The sequence below is a fragment of the Scyliorhinus torazame genome, chromosome 7 (assembly GCF_047496885.1).
Source record: "Scyliorhinus torazame isolate Kashiwa2021f chromosome 7, sScyTor2.1, whole genome shotgun sequence".
Classification (NCBI taxonomy): Eukaryota; Metazoa; Chordata; class Chondrichthyes; order Carcharhiniformes; family Scyliorhinidae; genus Scyliorhinus; species Scyliorhinus torazame.
Window position 1 is genome coordinate 294,138,126 of NC_092713.1, and position 17,975 is coordinate 294,156,100.

Below are 17,975 nucleotides of genomic sequence, written 5' to 3' on the forward strand. Positions count from 1 at the left end.
GGAGGAGAGAGGAAGGAGGAAGGAGAGAAGGAACAACAACAACAACAATAACAACAACAGGAAGGAGGTTGCAAAACAAGGTGTGAGTAAAGCCCCTTTGTACTGTTGGTTTGCTGGGCCCCTCCCGGGCTGAGGGCCCGGCCCTGCCCAGCTGGGCCCCTCCCGGGCTGAGGGCCCGGCCCTGCCCAGCTGTGCCCCTCCCGGGCTGAGGGCCCGGCCCTGCCCAGCTGGGCCCCTCCCGGGCTGAGGGTCCGGCCCTGTCCAGCTGGGCTCCTCCCGGGCTGAGGGCCCGGCCCTGCCCAGCTGGGCCCCTCCCGGGCTGAGGGCCCGGCCTTGCCCTGTTCTCCCAACTGTCAGGCCTTCCTCATTCTGTCTAGTGAGCTTGTTCCAGGAAGGGGACATTGAGTGGTTGCTGGGCCCCTCCCGGGCTGAAGATCCCTTACACCAGCAGGGAGGAGATCGGCTCCATTGGGTGGTCATTCTAGGGTGGAGCACAGACTGTATTTTGCTGAGCCCAACCTGGGCTGAAGACTTCTTTAACCCAGCGTCACTTACCTTAGTGTCGGAGCACGGACTGTGGGTTTTTTTTGCTGGGCCCCTCCTGGGCTGAAGATCCCCAATCCTCCCACCCTCCAGCTTCATCCGGAGTCTCAGAAGTCTCTCACCTCGGGCACCATTCCATCTACAGTGCCCCACCCTCTTGTGTTGCTGACCTCCTCCAACAGGGCTCCTTGTTCTCTCTTCTCTTCCCTTCCCTGCTTTGCTCCCCTGTATACCTTCCAAGGGGGAGAGTACATCATTCCACCTCGCCCTTCCCCTGACAACCCCCTTCCCACTATCTATTTTGTCAATTAAATTCCAACGCGACAAAGCCCTCAATGGGGTGGCCGTGGCACTTGCTCTGATGGCTACTCCACCTCTGCCAGTGGCAAGGCCGACCAGAGCCACCTATCTGGGGATGGTAGCCTCCTCGGCGTCCAGTGCTCCCGCAGCCCCGCCACCTTACCGGTTGCTGACCCGAAAACTGGGCGTAAAATGCTACGCTCACCTCACCATCACCATAGAGCCGTGCATTCGCGCAATAGCTGGGGTCGTGTTCTTCCTGAGGGCCGAGAGGGCGGTTCACCTAGTCCTTGAAAAGGGGCTCGCAGTGGACGGGACCTACTTGGCAGTGGACCCTCTTGAGGCCACTGCTGAGTGGGTCATATTGTCCAATGTCCCGCCTTACCTTCCTACCGAGCTCCTCCTCCCCCATGTCAAACTACTGGGGAGGTCCGTTCTGAGGTAGCGCCGCTCACTATCGGCCTGAAGGACGCCCCCCTCAGGCACATCTACTTCTTCTGGCGCCAGGCTTTCATCCGCTTGGCCCGGGAGGATATATTAGAGGGGGGATTCGAGATCTCCCATCTAGGGGAGATCTTCCGCATCTTCTGGTCTGCAGAGCCACGCCTGCAAGAAGGTGGGGCATGTACGGAAGAACTGCCCCGCTTCCAAAGCCACCACTGACACCAAGGTGGCTGCGAGTGGCACCGCCGGCCCCTCCCTCTCCATTGGCATTACCACCCCAATCCTACAGGGGGACACCGTGCTCGCACAGACTGGCTGGTCGGCTGCCTGAGTGGAGTAGGGAGGGCATCCACCAGGCGGCAAGGCCCGAAAGAAGGCAAGGCGGGGATCGGCTGCAAATACCCCCAAACCCGTCAGCCGAGAGACCCCTGCGCCCCAGAACTCCGGCCTGGGGGCCACCGCGGACACTCAAGCTCATCAGGGCCCATTATCACCTCAGCATCGGCTACCGGGCCCGTCGTCGTTTTGCCGCGGGTCATTAAGGGGTGGAGGGGGGTGGTGATGTGCGTGCTCCCAGGCCGGCGCAGAAGACGGCAACATCTCGAACCGGGGGGCAAAGTGTTGAGGGAAGCGGGGCATTGCGAGAATGGAGATCTCTTCGGCGCAGTGCCGAATGGAGAAACATCATGACCACCCCCTGGAATAGAGCGGGTGGCGCCCCGACCCCTGCACTTCGACATTACACCGAGTCCCCGGAAGAGATTAGACAAAGTCCATCATCTATTGACCCCTGAGCTGTCGCAGCCGTGCGAGCGAGAGCCCCGAGGGCCCGTTCCGCCCGGTGCCATTTTGCACCCCAGAGGCGTTCCTCTTTATAACGCCAGGGGGCTGTGAGGCTTCTGAGCAGCGCTGGCAGAAATCTTTCCTCGCCGGACTCATGAGGGAGCAGAGGGGCCTGCTCTCCTCTGCCCCTTCCGAGCACTGAAAAGGTGAAGGTAGCACTTTACTACTGACATGGAGGTGACCATAGCCAGCCTCAACATTAACGGCAGCAGGGACGCGCTCCACAGGTTCCAGAACTTCTCGGTCCTCCGGAACGGGAAGTATGCGGCACGCTTCCTGCAAGAAACCCACACCGCTCCGGGAGACAAAGCCACATGGCTCCTGGAGTAGCGGGTGGGGGGGTGGGGGGGGGGGTCTACATGAGTCACTTAACCTCACGTTTAGGCGGGGTGGCTATCTTGTTGGCCCCACATTTTCAGTGGAGATATTGGAGGTCAAGGAGTCAGTGCCAGGCCGGTTGCTGCACTTGACGGTCATCGAGGGGGTCGAGGTATTTCACTTTGTGAATGTCCATGCTCCCCAGGCTGGCCAGCAGAAGACGACTTTCTTCGAACAAGTGTCCACTCATCTTGGCACCATCGCCGCGGGCGAGTGCATCGTCCTGGGGGGGGGGGGGGGGGGATTTTAATTGCACCCTCGGGACAAAGGATCGCCTCGGTACCCAGTGCAGCTCTCATGCGGTGGTGAAGTTAAGGAACCTGGTCGGGTTTTTTGACTTGTTGGATGTCTGGCGGACTCTCCATCCTGACTCCAGAGCCTTCACTTTTGTGAGGCCTGGGGTTGGAGCGCCCAGAATCGACCGCCTCTACATTTCAAGGGCGTACCTGCCCCGTGTCCCGACGGCCTCTGTGCAGCAGGTGCCTTGCTCGGACCATCATCTCGTGTGGGCGGGGCTCACCCTGTCTCGCGCTCAGTCGCGGTCCGCGTACTGGCATTTTAACAACCTGCTGCTGGAGGACGAGCGTTTCCTGTGTTAGACGTTTTAGTTGCTGTGATAATGAAGAGTCTAAAGTTCTGTTCCTTTTTCACAAACACCCATTTATTTCATTCCAACAGCCTTTGTACAAAGCTCTAACTATACATCACCTGACAGAGGCCACCTGAAGCCCCTTTACATATCAGTGTCAATTAATGGATACTTAACATAAATGAGACAACTAATTGCAATGTCTCTTAACCCAATACTTAACAGTCTCCCTTTCCTTGGAGAAAAAAAATAATTAGGTGAAAACAAAATTTCAAGAAACTCAAAAACACCCGCATGATTTCCCCCCCCCTTTTTTTTGTGTCGACGAGAAAGAAAAAAAAAAACAGTCACAGAAACAAGCGCCCTTCATTAACAATATCCAAAAGTTTCTGTGAACTCGTCCCTCTTTTCGTAGAACAGTCTGACAGTTGATAGCTCCTGTCGACCCATTTAATTTTTGTTATTTCCCCTCTGTCCAACATCTGCTTCAAACTTACGATGTCTATCTGTAACCTCTTTTCATTGACACTTTTTGTAGAGTGCACATTTTCCCACAGGGATTTATTATCAATGTGACAGTCAATAGGTATATTACCCAAATCCCCTAATCCCAAAATTTCTGTCAATATCATACTTATATAAAAGGCCATATCCACCACCTCTACAAGGCTTAACGTCTCAGCAGCCAAAGTGCTTTTTACCACTCTCCTTATTTTCTTTGTTTCCCACACAAGTGGGCAACATTTACCATTGTTCCCCAAAAGGAAAATTATAAAACCTCCTGCGCTTGAAACCCCATCACATAAATTTGCGTACGACGCATCACTATAAACTATGAGTTTCAAGTGCTTAAGGTCACCTAAAACCGGGAACTTCAAAACACACTCCTGCATTTTTAGTTTGGCTAACGCTTTATTTGCTCTTATTATGTCTTCCACTTAGGGATCATTCATTTTTGTACTCAACTCTAAGACATCAAAACTCACGTCCGCTCTAGTCAGTCTACCTAACCAGTTCAGTTGCCCAATTAAACTTCGCAGTTGCTCTTTTTCTATCTTTGAAACCATTGCTTTTTTTTGTGAAACTCGGCCATGACTTATTGCTATTGGGCTGATGCTTTCCAAATAAGATTGCTGACGTAAAGTTGCCCCTAACTTAGTCTGTCCAATTTCCAGTCCAATATATTTAAATGCACCAGAAGCCTGACTTCCAACCCTGAATTCTTTCCTCAAACCAGAGATTACAATAGCTTCAAAATCACTAGTCGCACTCCACAAAAAATCATCGACATGCATCATAAAAATGCCAGAAAGATTTCCTTTATAGTGCCAGTAAAACATTGCAGGATCTGCTTTCAACTGGCAACAGCCAAACTTTAACAAAACTGACCTTACCGAAAAATACCAGACTCTAGATGCATCATTTAATCCATATACACATTTGTTCAACATCCAGAGCACCCCTTCTGTGTTAGCTGCTTCTTTAGGAGGACGGAGAAAAATGTCTCTCTGGAGCTGATGCCCCTGCAAAAAGACAGCTTTTATATCTATAGATCTGCATTCCCATGCCTTTGTGGCTAATAGAGCCAAGAAGATCTTTAAAATAACCTTTCCTGCTGTAGGTGAATCTACCCTTAAATCCTGATCTTCTAAGTTTTCTTCAAATCCCCTTGCCACAAGCCTGGCCTTTGCCTTATAAGTTCCAGCCGGAAGAACCTTTTCCGTGCAAATCCATCTGTGGGATACAGCTCTTTGTCCCCTATCCGGTACTTCCGTGTATACCCCAAATTCACTCCAACTATGCAATTCTTGCTGTTTAGCTTCTTTGATAACTTTTTCATCTAATTTATTTGAAGCCACCAAAATCTCACGTGCATGTGGGCTTCTACTCCTATTAGTATTCGTAGTCTTACTCATGTTCCGAGATCTTGATAAACTACGTCCCCTTTCCCGCCTGGTATCTTGTTCTGTACTGCTACTGCTTGATCTTTCCCTTCTGCTGTGGGATGTCCTTTCAATAGTTCTCGACCTTTTCCTGCGGACCTGTTCACTATCCGATGTACTATCTGAACTGGCACTGCGTTTCTGTGCGCTCCATTTTTGAACTTCGTTTTCCCAATCCATTGTCTTGACTCCTTCCCCTGAATGCTGTACATTCAACCAATGTTCATACTTTCCAGTGGCCTTCCCTGCTCTACTAATAACAGACCTGGTCCATCATTCCCAGAGGGCTGGTATGTCGAGCGCCTTCCTGTCCCTTGATCAGGAGAAGGCGTTCGACAGGGTGGATCACGAATATTTATTCGGGGCTCTGCAAGCATTCGTGTTCGGGATGCAATTTGTCGCCTGGATCCAACATCTGTACACTGCCGCAGAGTGTCTCGTTAAGGTTAACGGGTCCCTGACGGCGCCCCTTCGCTTTGAGAGAGGAGTGCGTCAGGGCTGCCCTTTGTCTGACCAGCTTTATTCTATTTGCGTGGAGCCTTTCCTGCGTCTCCTGCGGAGGTGGCTGTCAGGACTGCTTCTGCGTGGGCCGGGCATTGGGGTAGTCCTTCCGGCTTACGCTGATGACTTGCTCCTCATGTTCACTTACCCCAGTGACCTGCGGAGGATGCGAGAGTGCCAGGCTGTGTCCTCCGACGCGTCCTCTGCCAGGATCAACTGGGCCACATGTTCCGGAGTTCTGGTCGGTCACTGGCAGACGGACCCCCTCCCAGAGGAGCTCTGGCCTTTCACCTGGAGCAAGACCAGCCTCCTCTATTTGGGAGTCCATCTTTGCCTGGCTGAGGAATCCTGGCCGGTAAACTGGCAGGAGCTGGAGACCAAAGTCGCCGCTCGCTTGAGACGCTGGACAAGACTGCTCCGAGTGCTGTCTTACAGGGGTCGAGTTCTCGCCATAAACCAGAGGAAAGCCTCCAGGTTGTGGTACCGGCTGGTCACTTTGACCCCTCCCCCTGACTTTGCTTGTAGATGCATGGCCTGAATTATGACGTGCAATTTCTGTTCATAGATCTGCAGGGTCTTCGTTACCCTCTGCAGGCGCTGCCATCTTGTACCAGGACCTTCTCAAAGTCTGGAACATGGTCGCCTCGCACCGCAGCTCCCCCCCGTCAGGAGTGGTGGCTGTCGTCAGGGAGCCGCTGCTCAGGAATCCGCACCTCCACCAATACCATTTCGAGTGGCTGGCAGAGCGAGCTGCGGCTGCTGGGTTGACCAGGATTGGGGACGTGCTGGCTGGCAGAGGAGTGGGCTGGATGACACCCTATGAGTTAGCACAACTTGCAGCGGTGGACATCCGGTTCGCAGCCAATGCCGTCCGAGACCTCAAAACAGTCGTGCTCGGACCCGATGGCAGTCGTGGTTTGGAGGATGCGTAGGTGTGTGGTGGTATCCCGTCTGGCCGAATCGCTGCCCACATTGGTCCCAGGCTCCGAAACCTCCCTCGGGGGCTGGTGCCCCACAATCCTAACCGCCTCATGGAAATACCCTCCGTGCCTTTCGCACTGCGCGGAGGGGCTTCCTGTATGGGCTGCTGCTGCACACCCTTCACCTCCTTACCCTCGCCCGTGGTCCGGACACGCCATGGCGTGCCTTGTTGCCGTCAGGCGGCGGAGGTCCCTACTGGAGGTCCCTCTAGGGAGGAGTCCTCCCCCTTAATCTTGGGGACCTGGGGTCAAGGGTGTTGCATGCAACAGTGCCGTACAATCACCGATTGCACCGGTTCACAGACTCCCAAGAAGCCTGCCATTTTTGCGGCCTTGTGGAGTCCGTGGACCATGTCTATGTTACATGTTTTAGGCTGCACTCCCTTTTTAGTTTTCTAACCAATCTTTTGCTGTAGTTTTGTTTACACTTCAGCCCCACACTCCTAATCTACGGGCACCCGATGCGGAGAGGGGCGGGGAAGGCGGAGGGCCTCCTTGTGAACCTGCTCCTGGGCCTGGCGACGCGTGCCATTTATAGGCAGCGGGCAACCGAGGGGGTCGTCCTTCCAGACTGTCTGCCCCTTTTCCGTGGCTACATTCGCGGCCGGGTGTCCCTGGAAAGGGAGCATGCGGTGTCCACAGGCGCGGTGTCCACGGGCGCCATCGGGGCCTTCCGTGCCCGGTGGGCACCGCAGGGGTTGGGCTGCTTTATTGACCCCTTTAACTGCACTCTTATTTGATGTTTTTTAAGTTTCCGTTGATCTTTGTTATGTTTGGGCAGTGCCCCTAACAGGAGCGGTCCTTTTTTGCTTTGTCCCTCAGTTTGTTTTCCTTTCTTCTGTTTTGTTGGTGGACCTCAAAAGAGTGGCCAATCCACCTAGCCTGCACATCTTTGGGTTGTGAGGGTGAAACCCACGCAAACGCGGGGAGAATGTGCAAACTCCACACGGATAGTAACCCAGAGCTGGGATTGAACCTGGGACCTCGGCACCGTGAGGCAGCATTGGTATCTACTGCGCCACCGTGCTGCCCCACAAAGCTTCATTTAACTCCACTCCTAAGATATCATCTCTCTTTACTGCAATAATTGACTCCTTAACTAATAATGCAATATTCTCTCCCTTCGTTTGCCCCCTCCCCTGTTTCTCCTGATGATTCTGTAGCCCGGGATATTGAGCAGCCAATCTGCCCCTCCCTCAACCACGTCAACGTGATGGCTACTCTATCATAGTTCAACGTGTCAACCCTCATCCTTAACTCATCCATTTTACCTGCAATACTCCTGGCATTAAAGTAGAGGCCATTCAGCCTTGTCTTACTCTCCTGAAACTTACTACCGCTGTATTCCCTCTGACCTGATTGCTTTTCTATGCCATACTGTGTCCTTATTCTGCTAACAGTCTGCGTCCCCTCCCCTTGCCAAATTAGTTTAAACTCCTCCCAACAGCACTCACAAACCCACTAGCAACCCACTAGTTAGTCCTACTCTGTTTCAGATGCTGACCGCCCCGCTTGTACAGCCGCACCCAGTTCATTGTTGGACCAGCACAATGCCATCCAACTTCCTTCATTATTTCAGAAAATGTTGAGTCTCCTCTACAAAGGTCAATTGTCAGCCATTGCCCAGTGTTCTGCCCTATCTTGTGCCAGCAGGGTTGTCAGTATCAGCGGCGGTTCTGCCTCCAAACTCCACTGCTGTGTACGTTCGCCACATGCGACACTGAGTCAACATAGATTTTGCTGAAGAAAATCTCACTGTATCTGGTCTTGAACAGCCTAATGTTTTTTCCTGCAATTGTTTCGGGAAATTAAACGTGTCCAAGCAAATCAATTCAAAATCATTTGAAAGGAACTTTCTGGTCCCTATTATAGAATATGGAGTGATGCAGGTTCACTGAAACGTAATATTAACTTTTTAAACTGCAATGATCTTACCGATTGCCATCCAAACAGAGAGGCGAATCCATGTGTCTGCACTCAACTGCATCATCAGGTAAATGTTTACCAAAATACTGAACATTGGCAGGAATGGTAGACAGGGCACCTTCAAATACAGAAAAACATACAAATTAGGAAAGATGAACCAGGCCTGATAGCTGTGAAATATAGATCTTCTAATGAAGTACGGCTGTACCGGACCTGGTATTGGGGAATGAGCCCGGCCAGGTGGTGAAAGTTTCAGTAGGGGAGCATTTCGGGAACAGTGACCACAATTCAGTAAGTTTTAAAGTGCTGGTGGACAAGGATAAGAGTGGTCCTAGTTGAATGTGCTACATTGGGGGAAGGCTAATTATAACAATATTAGGCGGGAACTGAAGAACCTAGATTGGGTGCGGATGTATGAGGGTAAATCAACATCTGACATGTGGGAGGCTTTCAAATGTCAGTTGAAAGGAATTCAGGACCGGCATGTTCCTGTGCGTAAGAAGGATAAATGCGGCAAATTTCGGGAACCTTGGATAACGAGAGATATTGTAGGCCTTGTCAAAAAGAAAAAGGAGGCATTTGTCAGGGCTAGAAGGCTGGGAACAGACAAAGCCTATGTAGAATATAAGGAAAGTAGGAAGGAACTTAAGCAAGGAGTCAGGAGGGCTAGAAGGGGTCACTAAAAGTCATTGGCAAATAGGGTTAAGGAAAATCCCAAGGCTTTCTACATGTACATAAAAAGCAAGAGGGTAGCCAGGGAAAGGGTTGGCCCACTGAAGGATAGGCAAGGGAATCTTGTGTGGAGCCAGAGGAAATGGGCGAGGTACTAAATTAATACATTGCATCAGTATTCACCAAAGAGAAAGAATTGGTGGATGTTGAGTCTGGAGAAGGGTGTGTAGATAGCCTGGGTCACATTGAGATCCAAAAAGACGAGGTGTTGGGCATCTTGAAAAATAATAAGGTAGATAAGTCCCCAGGGCCTGATAGGATCTACCCCAGAATACTGAAGGAAGCTAGAGAGGAAATTGCTGAGGCCTTGACAGAAATCTTTGGATCCTCACTGTCTTCAGGTGATGTCCCGGAAATGGGTGCGGGGATGACCGATTCTGGCCCCTTGGGGGCCAGCACGGCGCTGGAGCAGTTATTGCCTGGCACTGTGAAGCAACAGTGTTAACCACTGTGCTACCGTGCCACCCCTACTTGGTAGCTCAATGGTAGTGCATTGGAAATAAGGGATGCCCAAGAGGTCAGAATTAGAGGAGCACAGAGAACTCAGAGGCTTGCAGGGCTAGAGGAGATTGCAGAGATGGAAAAGGGCATGGAGGGATTTAACAAGAATAAGAATTTAAGAAACAGAAGCAGGAGTAGGCCATTCCGCCCTTTGAGCCTCCTCCACCATTCAACAGGATCAGGGCTGTTTTACTTCTCCTACACTTTCCTGTACTATCCCCATATCATTTGACTCCCTCAGTATCCAAAAATCTTTCAGTCTCTAACTTGAATATAGAACATAGAACATTACAGCGCAGTACAGGCCCTTCGGCCCTCGATGTTGCGCCGACCTGTGAAACCACTCTAAAGCCCATCTACACTATTCCCTTATCGTCCATATGTCTAGCCAATGACCATTTGAATACTCTTAGTGCTGGTGACTCCACTATACTCAGTGGCTGAGCCATTGCCAGACCAGGAGCCACTGTAGGTGAGAAAGTGTAAGGGTAATGGGTGAGCGGGACTTGATTCGAATTAAGATATAATCATATCATAGAATTTACAGTGCAGAAGGAGGCCATTCGGCGCATCGAGTCTGCACCGGTTCTTGGAAAGAGCACCCTACCCAAGGTCAACACCTCCACCCTATCCCCATAACCCAGTAACCCCACCCAACACTTAGGGCAATTTTGGACACTAAGGCCAATTTATCATGGCCAATCCACCTAACCTGCACATCTTTGGACTGTGGGAGGAAACCGGAGCACCCTGAGGAAACCCACACACACACGGGGAGGATGTGGAGACTCCGCACAGACAGTGACCCAAGCCGGAATCGAACCTGGGACCCTGGAGCTGTGAAGCAATTGTGCTATCCACAATGCTACCATGCTGCCCATGGAAAGCAGAGTTTTAGATGAGCATAAGTTCACAGAGGGTGCAAAGTGAGAGGTTGATCAGGAGATAGAATCATAGAATTTACAGTGCAGAAGGAGGCCATCGGGTCTGCACCGGCTCTTGGAAAGAGCACCCTACCCAGGCCCACACCTCCACCCTATCCCCATAACCCAGTAACCCCACCCAACACTAAGGACAATTTTGGACACAAAGGGCAATTTATCATGGCCAGTCCACCTAACCTGCACATCTCTGGACTGTGGGAGGAAACCGGAGCACCGGAGGAAACCCACACAGATACAGGGAGAACATGCAGACTCCGCACAGACAGTGACCCAAGCCGGGAATCGAACCTGGGACCCTGGAGCTATGAAGCAATTGGGCTAACCACTATGCCACCATGATGCCCCAGATCATAGGAACATTTGAGTCTTGAAGTAACAAGGCCATGGATGAGTTTGGAGCAGATAAGCTAAGGTAGGGCACATATGGATGTTGCTATGAAAATGAAATTAGGTGGTTTTGATGGGTGAGAGGTTATTGAGCTTGAAATTCAGTTCAGGGTCAAATAAAGCACCAAGATTGTGAACAGTGGCTCAGCTTCAGACAATGGTCAAGGAAACAAATGGAGTCAATGGTTAAAGAACAGAATTTCTGTCAAGCCTTCCCAATATTTAATTGGAAATTTCTACTCATCCAATAATGGATGTTGAAAAAAAGTCAGAGGCAGTGGACGGATAGTGTGAGATGGTTGCAAAGTAAACCTGGGTGGAGTCAGTGCATCTGTGAACCCAATATTGTGTTTTTGGATGATGTCACGGGGGGACAGCATGAAAGAAAAAAACAGGAGGTGTACTCTGGTGAACTCGAGAGGTAATGATATTGGATTTGAAAGGCCCAATATAAACACAAGTAGTCCAAGGGCAGACAGTGACATAGTAGAGATGTCACTGGACAAGTAATCTAGAGGCCCAGGCCAATCTTCTGGGGGCAAGGATTCATGACAACTCCTGGAATTGAAATTCAGTTCGTTGATAAATTTAGAATTGAAAGCTAGTTTCAGTCTCAATAATTGTTATAAAATCCAATCTGGTTTATTAATGCCCTTTAGGGAAGGAAATCTGCCATCCTTACCTGGTCTGGCCTGTAGGTGACAGCAGACCCACATTAATGGGGGACTCTTAACTCTCCTCTGACCCTCACAGATGTCGCAAGCCATGACCGAAGAGTCAAAAGGATGGCAATGTTTCAAGAGATTCTCTCGGCTCGTAAGAATGGGCAACAAATGCAAGCCTAGCCAGTGATTCACACATCCCAAGAAAGAATTTAAAAAATTGCTGTAGTCTTATTTATTTGAAATTCCTCCATTCTTCAAAAGATAATTTTTTCGTGGTGACTATTAAAAATAAAACTGGTGAGGTAATTCACCACGTAAAGTGAAATGTTTAATCAAGAAGTATTTTCCTCCTGAGCTGACAGTACTTTTATTTGCCAGTCTATGGTCATCTGGGACAACGGCGAATTTACTTTATTTATCTCCACCATCACCTTACCATAAATGAAGCTTTCACTTTGTTTTGCGGCTGCCTGCAGATGATAAACGTTGTAACTGCTGATATCAATAGGACAGGCACCAAGCAACCAATGCTCCCGGTCTCTGCTGCTACGATAGATTCCAGCCGAAATTTGGTCATTCCACTTAGAATGCAACTTAAGATGACTGAACAAGAGAGCAATTAAGAGTCAATCTATAGCCTTTGTCACGATGAACAATGATTTAGAGATAGCTTTCTAAGGGTTTCATTCCCTCTAACATAGAACATACAGTGCAGAAGAAGGTCATTCGGCCCATCGAGTCAGCACCGACCCACTTACGCCCTCACTTCCACGCATTCCCCGCAACCCAACAACCCCTCCTAACCCCTTTGGTCACAAAGGGCAATTTATCATGGCCAATCCACCTAACCTGCACATCTTTGGACTGTTGGAGGAAGCCGGAGCACCCGGAGGAAACCCACGCAGACATGGGGAGAATGTGTAGACTCTGTGTTTATCTTTAATTAATATTTTTTATTGTCACAAGCAGTCTTACATTAACATGGCAATGAAGTTACTGTGAAAAGCTCCTAATGGCCACATTCCGGAGCCTGTTCGGGTACACGGAGGGAGAATTCAGAATGTCCAATTCACCTAACAGCACGTCTTTCGGGACTTGTAGGAGGAAACTGGAGCACCTGGAGGAAACCCACTCAGACACAGGGAGAATGTGCAGACTCCACACAGACAGTGACCCAAGCGGGGAATTGAACCTGAGACCCTGGTGCTGTGAAGCAACAGTGCTAACCACTATGCTATCTGAATGCATTAACTGCAATTCATGTAGCACATGAAGGGATTTAATGCAAACAAACTGTGCTAGAAATAGTGCACAGCAGAAGTTAATCCCCTCATTGCAATACTGCTTAAAAAGTACACAATTCTATTTAACTCTGCAAGAAACAGAGTGGGTGAGCAGCTAAAAAGGAGCATGTCCGTTTCCTGGGCCATTCTCGTCAATCCCTGATGTTAATTGTGCTGGCGATGATGGCGGGCACCTGGCAGAGACGGGCAAAGACCTTGTGAAGACACTGATAGGACCTCCATGGCATTGTAACTGGCGAATGAGTAGACGGGGTGGGGATCATCCATCCAAACTTGTGTCCCGTCGTCATCCCAGCTGAGAAGTGAGCAGGGCACTGTAACACCCTACCCTGGGGTAGCTACAACCAGGTATGAAGACCAAAGCAACATTTCCACTTGCGTATCAAACATCCCATTATGCTGCCAGGAAGATCAGCTGTGATATACAACACTTCTATCTCACTGCAGCATGGTCCAAGTAATACAGCATTGTTTATCATGTTGTTTGATTCTTGAGTGACTTTGTAATACTTTTTGAGTACTCACCTATTAGTGCGACACAACATGTAACAATATTTGATGATTGCTGTGTGGCGAATTGAAGTGGAATTACCAACGAACTAAAGCTGAAACCTCCCTGAGGGGCCTCTGTAGTCTGTTGACTTTGCTTCTCTTCATTCAGTTCTACGTCAACGTTATTACTAAAATTTGGTTGGTACCTATTTGCATAAACAAAATATTTTTGGTTGATGAATGAAACCTCTGTATGTACACATATGGATTGACGTCTCAGCTACCTGGAAACAGGACTTTTACCTCAAGATAATGATACATGATGCCACCAAAGTATAGGCCAGAAGTGTTCCGATGGACATCATGTCAACCAATGTCTTCAGGTCAAAAAGGCATGCCATTACAGCTAAAAAAGGAAAATGAAGCAATAATTTCAAAATTATTTCTGTTTTACGTGGTTTAAGAAGCATACATTGAATATACGTAAGTAAATGGATAACAATTCGCTCTCGGTGCGGTGAACTCTTCAATCTCCTCAAGATTCAAGAACATAAGATAGTCTGGAGCAAGGTCGCCTTTCAGTCCATCAAATCTACTCTACTCAGAGTCCGCATGTGACTATTTCATCTGACTTTCTCTCGTCCACTATCAATTGTGTACTTTACAGGTCTGAGATTGTTTCCCTATTTCCATTGAAATTATTTTGAATAATGCTAAAATAGTTAGAATATCACCCGCCCCCCCCACCACCACCACTCTTGATTATTATTCTTGTGTTCCTGCCGAAAGAGATGTACATATCCAGAGTGATGACAGCACATTCTCCTCATGTCTGCGTGGGTTTCCTCTGGGTGCTCCGGTTTCCTCCCATGGGTTAGGTGGAGTTATGGGGTTAGGGCAGGGGAGTGGGTCAAGGTAGGATGCTCTTTCAGAGGGTCGGTGCAGACTCGATGGGCTGAATGGCCTCCTTCTGCACTGTAGGGATTCTCTGCACTGTAGGGATTCTATGTATTAGGCTCTTCTGTGATGACCTCCTCAACACTAAAAACACGAGCTGTGCAAATTCAGATTTAAATAATGTCAACTTGAATGAGGTACTGGAGGATTGATAATCCCCCATGGAGGCAGAGGACAACACCTTAGAGGAAAGTACAATACTCTATTTTTTGGGGTTGACTGACAGGTCCTACTGGGACTTTTCCCAGCAGCTGCAGTGATGTGAAATAAAGGACAGGATTTCCCCTCCAATTGTGTTGGGAGGGGAGGGGGGTGGTTGTAGTGGAGGAGTGCAGGCCAAGGGATAGAATCTAGAAAGAAAAGCAGAGAAAATGCTGGAAATGCTCAAAAGGTTCAGTAGCATCTTTGGAGAGAGAAACAGAGTTCTTCCGAACTGAGAAAAGTTAGAAATGTAAGAGGCTTTGAGCAAGTGAAACCAGGGGGCGGGGGTGGGGGTGGGGGGGGGGGGGGGGGGGGGAATGCTGTGGGGAACGGGGGGGGGGGGGGAGAAGAACAAAATGGAAGCTCTGTGATAGGGTGGAGGGTAGGAGAGATTAAATGACAAATGTTTACAAGGCCCAAAGCAAAGGGAGTAGTAATAGGACAGCTAAATAAATAAAAGATCTGACTAGATGAGGTGTGAATGGCAGGATATTAACTAACCCACCAAAAAAGTAAAGATATTAAGAAAGAAACCAGAGAAAAGCCCAAATCAAAACAATTGGGGGCAGAGATGATGGTCTAAATTTGACAGAGGCTCTCCCTCCATTGACATGGAGGTAACAGGAGGGCTTTTGAAGCTGGAAGTCCAAATCAAGGCCTTACAGCTTCAGAGGAGCACATGCTGCAGTAAAGGGTAAGTAATGAGAGGTTGCTTCAACAAGAATATGCCATCTCTACCATTTAAAAAAAAAACATTTATTTTTAAAATACAAAAATCAGTCAGGTCACCACTGTTGGGGAGTATTGAGGAGGGGGGAGGATGCTGGAGAGCTCCATGATCAGGTGGCCTGGGGTGCACTGACAGTGGCTTGGAGGCTGGTTCCCTGGCCTGCCACTGGCTGCCTGCCTCCAGCATTTGGCCTGGCCCCTGCTTCCCTGTCGCAGCAGAAACTGGAGGCTGATTAGGAAATTTGGTCAGCCTCCGAGGCATACCTTTAACAAAGGTCTTATTGAGCCTAGTCAGTCCCAACCTTGTAGTAAAAAAGCTGGTGCCGGGAACGAGATCAGAAAACCAACAGGCCTGACTTTTCTGGTATTTTCAGGCCTTATCTCCCCCCCCCCCCCCCATTCCTGACCACTGCAGGGCCTAAGATTCCTGCCAATTGATCTTGGAACCAGGTCACCACTCTTGCAGAGGGGAACCCATCTACAAAACAGCATACGGCTGCTGCACCTGTCTGGAACATTCCTATCCCAGCGTGCTGCCACCTGCTCGCCCCAGGGCACCTAAAATGTTGCCCACCAGCATGAGAAACTGGAGGCCAACTGAGAAATTCCAATTGGCCTCCTTTCATTGAACTAACAAGTTTCTTGACAAGCACAATCGGTTATTCACCCCGGCAACAAAATGGCTGGTGCCGGCAAGGGGCCACATCTGCTTCCGTTCCCACCACAGTGGGGTCTGAAAATGCTGCCCAAAGATTCCACAGCACAATGTTGGGAATACAGCATTAGAAATATCCTCTTGCATGTTCACATTAAAATTTTTAAACAACCTATAGATTGAAACAATATTAAACACCGAGAGACAGTCATTTGGAAATCTTCAGCCTGAATCGGGTTAGAAAATGATTCCTCTCACCGGAAATACTTGCTGCAATTGTTGTAGCCACAACTGGAGTCTGACGTTTACTCAATTTTGCAAGAATGCCAAACAGTAAACCGTCCCTGGCCATAGCATATAGAATGCGGGGTAAAGGGAACATGGAGCCCAGCAGGCTGTGGAGAAATAAATCAGAATGAAAAGCAAAATGCAAACTAAAAACGAGATGAGAGACAGATAAATAGTGCTCAGCAAATTTCCAGCCGGTCAAGAGTTGAGATACACACATTAGAATTGGGTGACACTGATTGGAATGAATGGAGAACACTGCATAGGAAACTGTTGAATATAATTGCCGCGATTCTGTGATCCCGTTATGCCCAGCGTGAATCTGGGCACACCGGTTGAATAGCGGGAGAGGCTAAATTGAGATTCGCGATGGGTTTGAACCACTTTGCGATTTACCCGGCCCACTCCTGATGGCACATTCCGGATCACGCCCACAAATGGCGAGAATATCCTTAACCCTCATTTGTATTCGTTTAAATCTCATTAACGAGATTAAATTCAAATGCAGCAGCATCCCGGAAATTACCTGACCCCCAGCGGGAAGTCACGCAGGCGTCATTTAGAACACTAAACGACGCCTTCTTCCAACATTGGGGCTGGTTTAGCACACTGGGCTAAATCGCTGGTTTTTAAAGCAGACCGAGGCAGGCCAGCAGCGTGGGTTCAATTCCCAAACCAGCCTCCCCGAACAGGCGCCGGAATGTGGCGACTAGGGGCTTTTCACAGTAACTTCATTGAAGCCTATTTGTGACAATAAGCGATTTTCATTTCTTTTTTTTTTCATTTTCACATTGGACGGTGATCTTCCTGGTCATGCTGCCCGGACTGGCAGCCTCTGCCACTGCCTCCAAGGCGGCATTGCTGACCCTGCACCTGGTCCTCCAACCCCCTCAGGGGAACAGGGTGCCTCTCATGACAGCATCGAGAAGCCTTGTGAGGTCGGCATCCCCAAAGTGAGGAGCAGGTCGGCGCACTGCCATGCTTGTGTGCTGACTAGGAGTGAGTGGCGAGAGAGCGTTTAAAAGCAGCTCCCTCTTGTTAGCGGTGAACAACTGAGGTACGAGCCGGGTGAATCAGATGGTGTGCGAACCAGTAATGTCGAGAATCCTGTGGGGGGTTATTTTTGTCACAAAGTATCTGTTGAATATGGGCAGCGATCTCGCCAATACAGCCAATGCAAAACTCCCTGCCTGAAACCAGATTTTGGCTTGAGTCCGCTGAATCGTGCCCAATATTTATTCCAAGAATAAGGGGCCTCAAGTAGGTCCAATACTTTCCTATGTGTGCACTAAGAAGTTCTGTAAATTTACTTACTTACTAATTACTATTTGATGAAAAAACTTTAATTTTATACAATGGAAATCCCTCAGACAACTTCACCATCTATCTGCAAGCAACAGATTCCAATGGAAGAAAGTTTAGCCCTTTTCACAGTAAAAAGGACAAACCACTTCTGTACCAAAAGTACATTTGCAGAATTAATAAGGAGATAACAATGTTTTTTCCCCCTCGACCTGTAATTTATACTTGTCATCAGTTTATAAACATGGTGAACTAAATTTAAAAATGATAATAATGCAGCTCTGTAGAATAAAGTGAAAGGACAGTCTTATTGTAGTTTACATACCACGCCCTTTTTGTAATTATTTATGCTAGGAGGGCAGTATGGGTCT

At 49.0% G+C, this 17,975-nt stretch overlaps 1 protein-coding gene across 1 annotated transcript in view; it reads right to left on the reverse strand.

Moving 5' to 3' along the window:
* The window catches only part of LOC140427104 (cationic amino acid transporter 2-like), a 74,820-nt gene that overhangs the window by 15,568 nt on the left and 41,277 nt on the right, over nt 1–17,975 (reverse strand). Inside the window, exons 7-11 of the mRNA XM_072512618.1 lie at nt 16,273–16,409; nt 13,776–13,878; nt 13,506–13,678; nt 12,113–12,279; nt 8,457–8,565 (exon numbers count right to left, since the gene is read on the reverse strand). Coding sequence (XP_072368719.1) covers nt 8,457–8,565; nt 12,113–12,279; nt 13,506–13,678; nt 13,776–13,878; nt 16,273–16,409 — 689 coding nt within the window. The remainder of the gene's footprint in view (nt 1–8,456; nt 8,566–12,112; nt 12,280–13,505; nt 13,679–13,775; nt 13,879–16,272; nt 16,410–17,975) is intronic.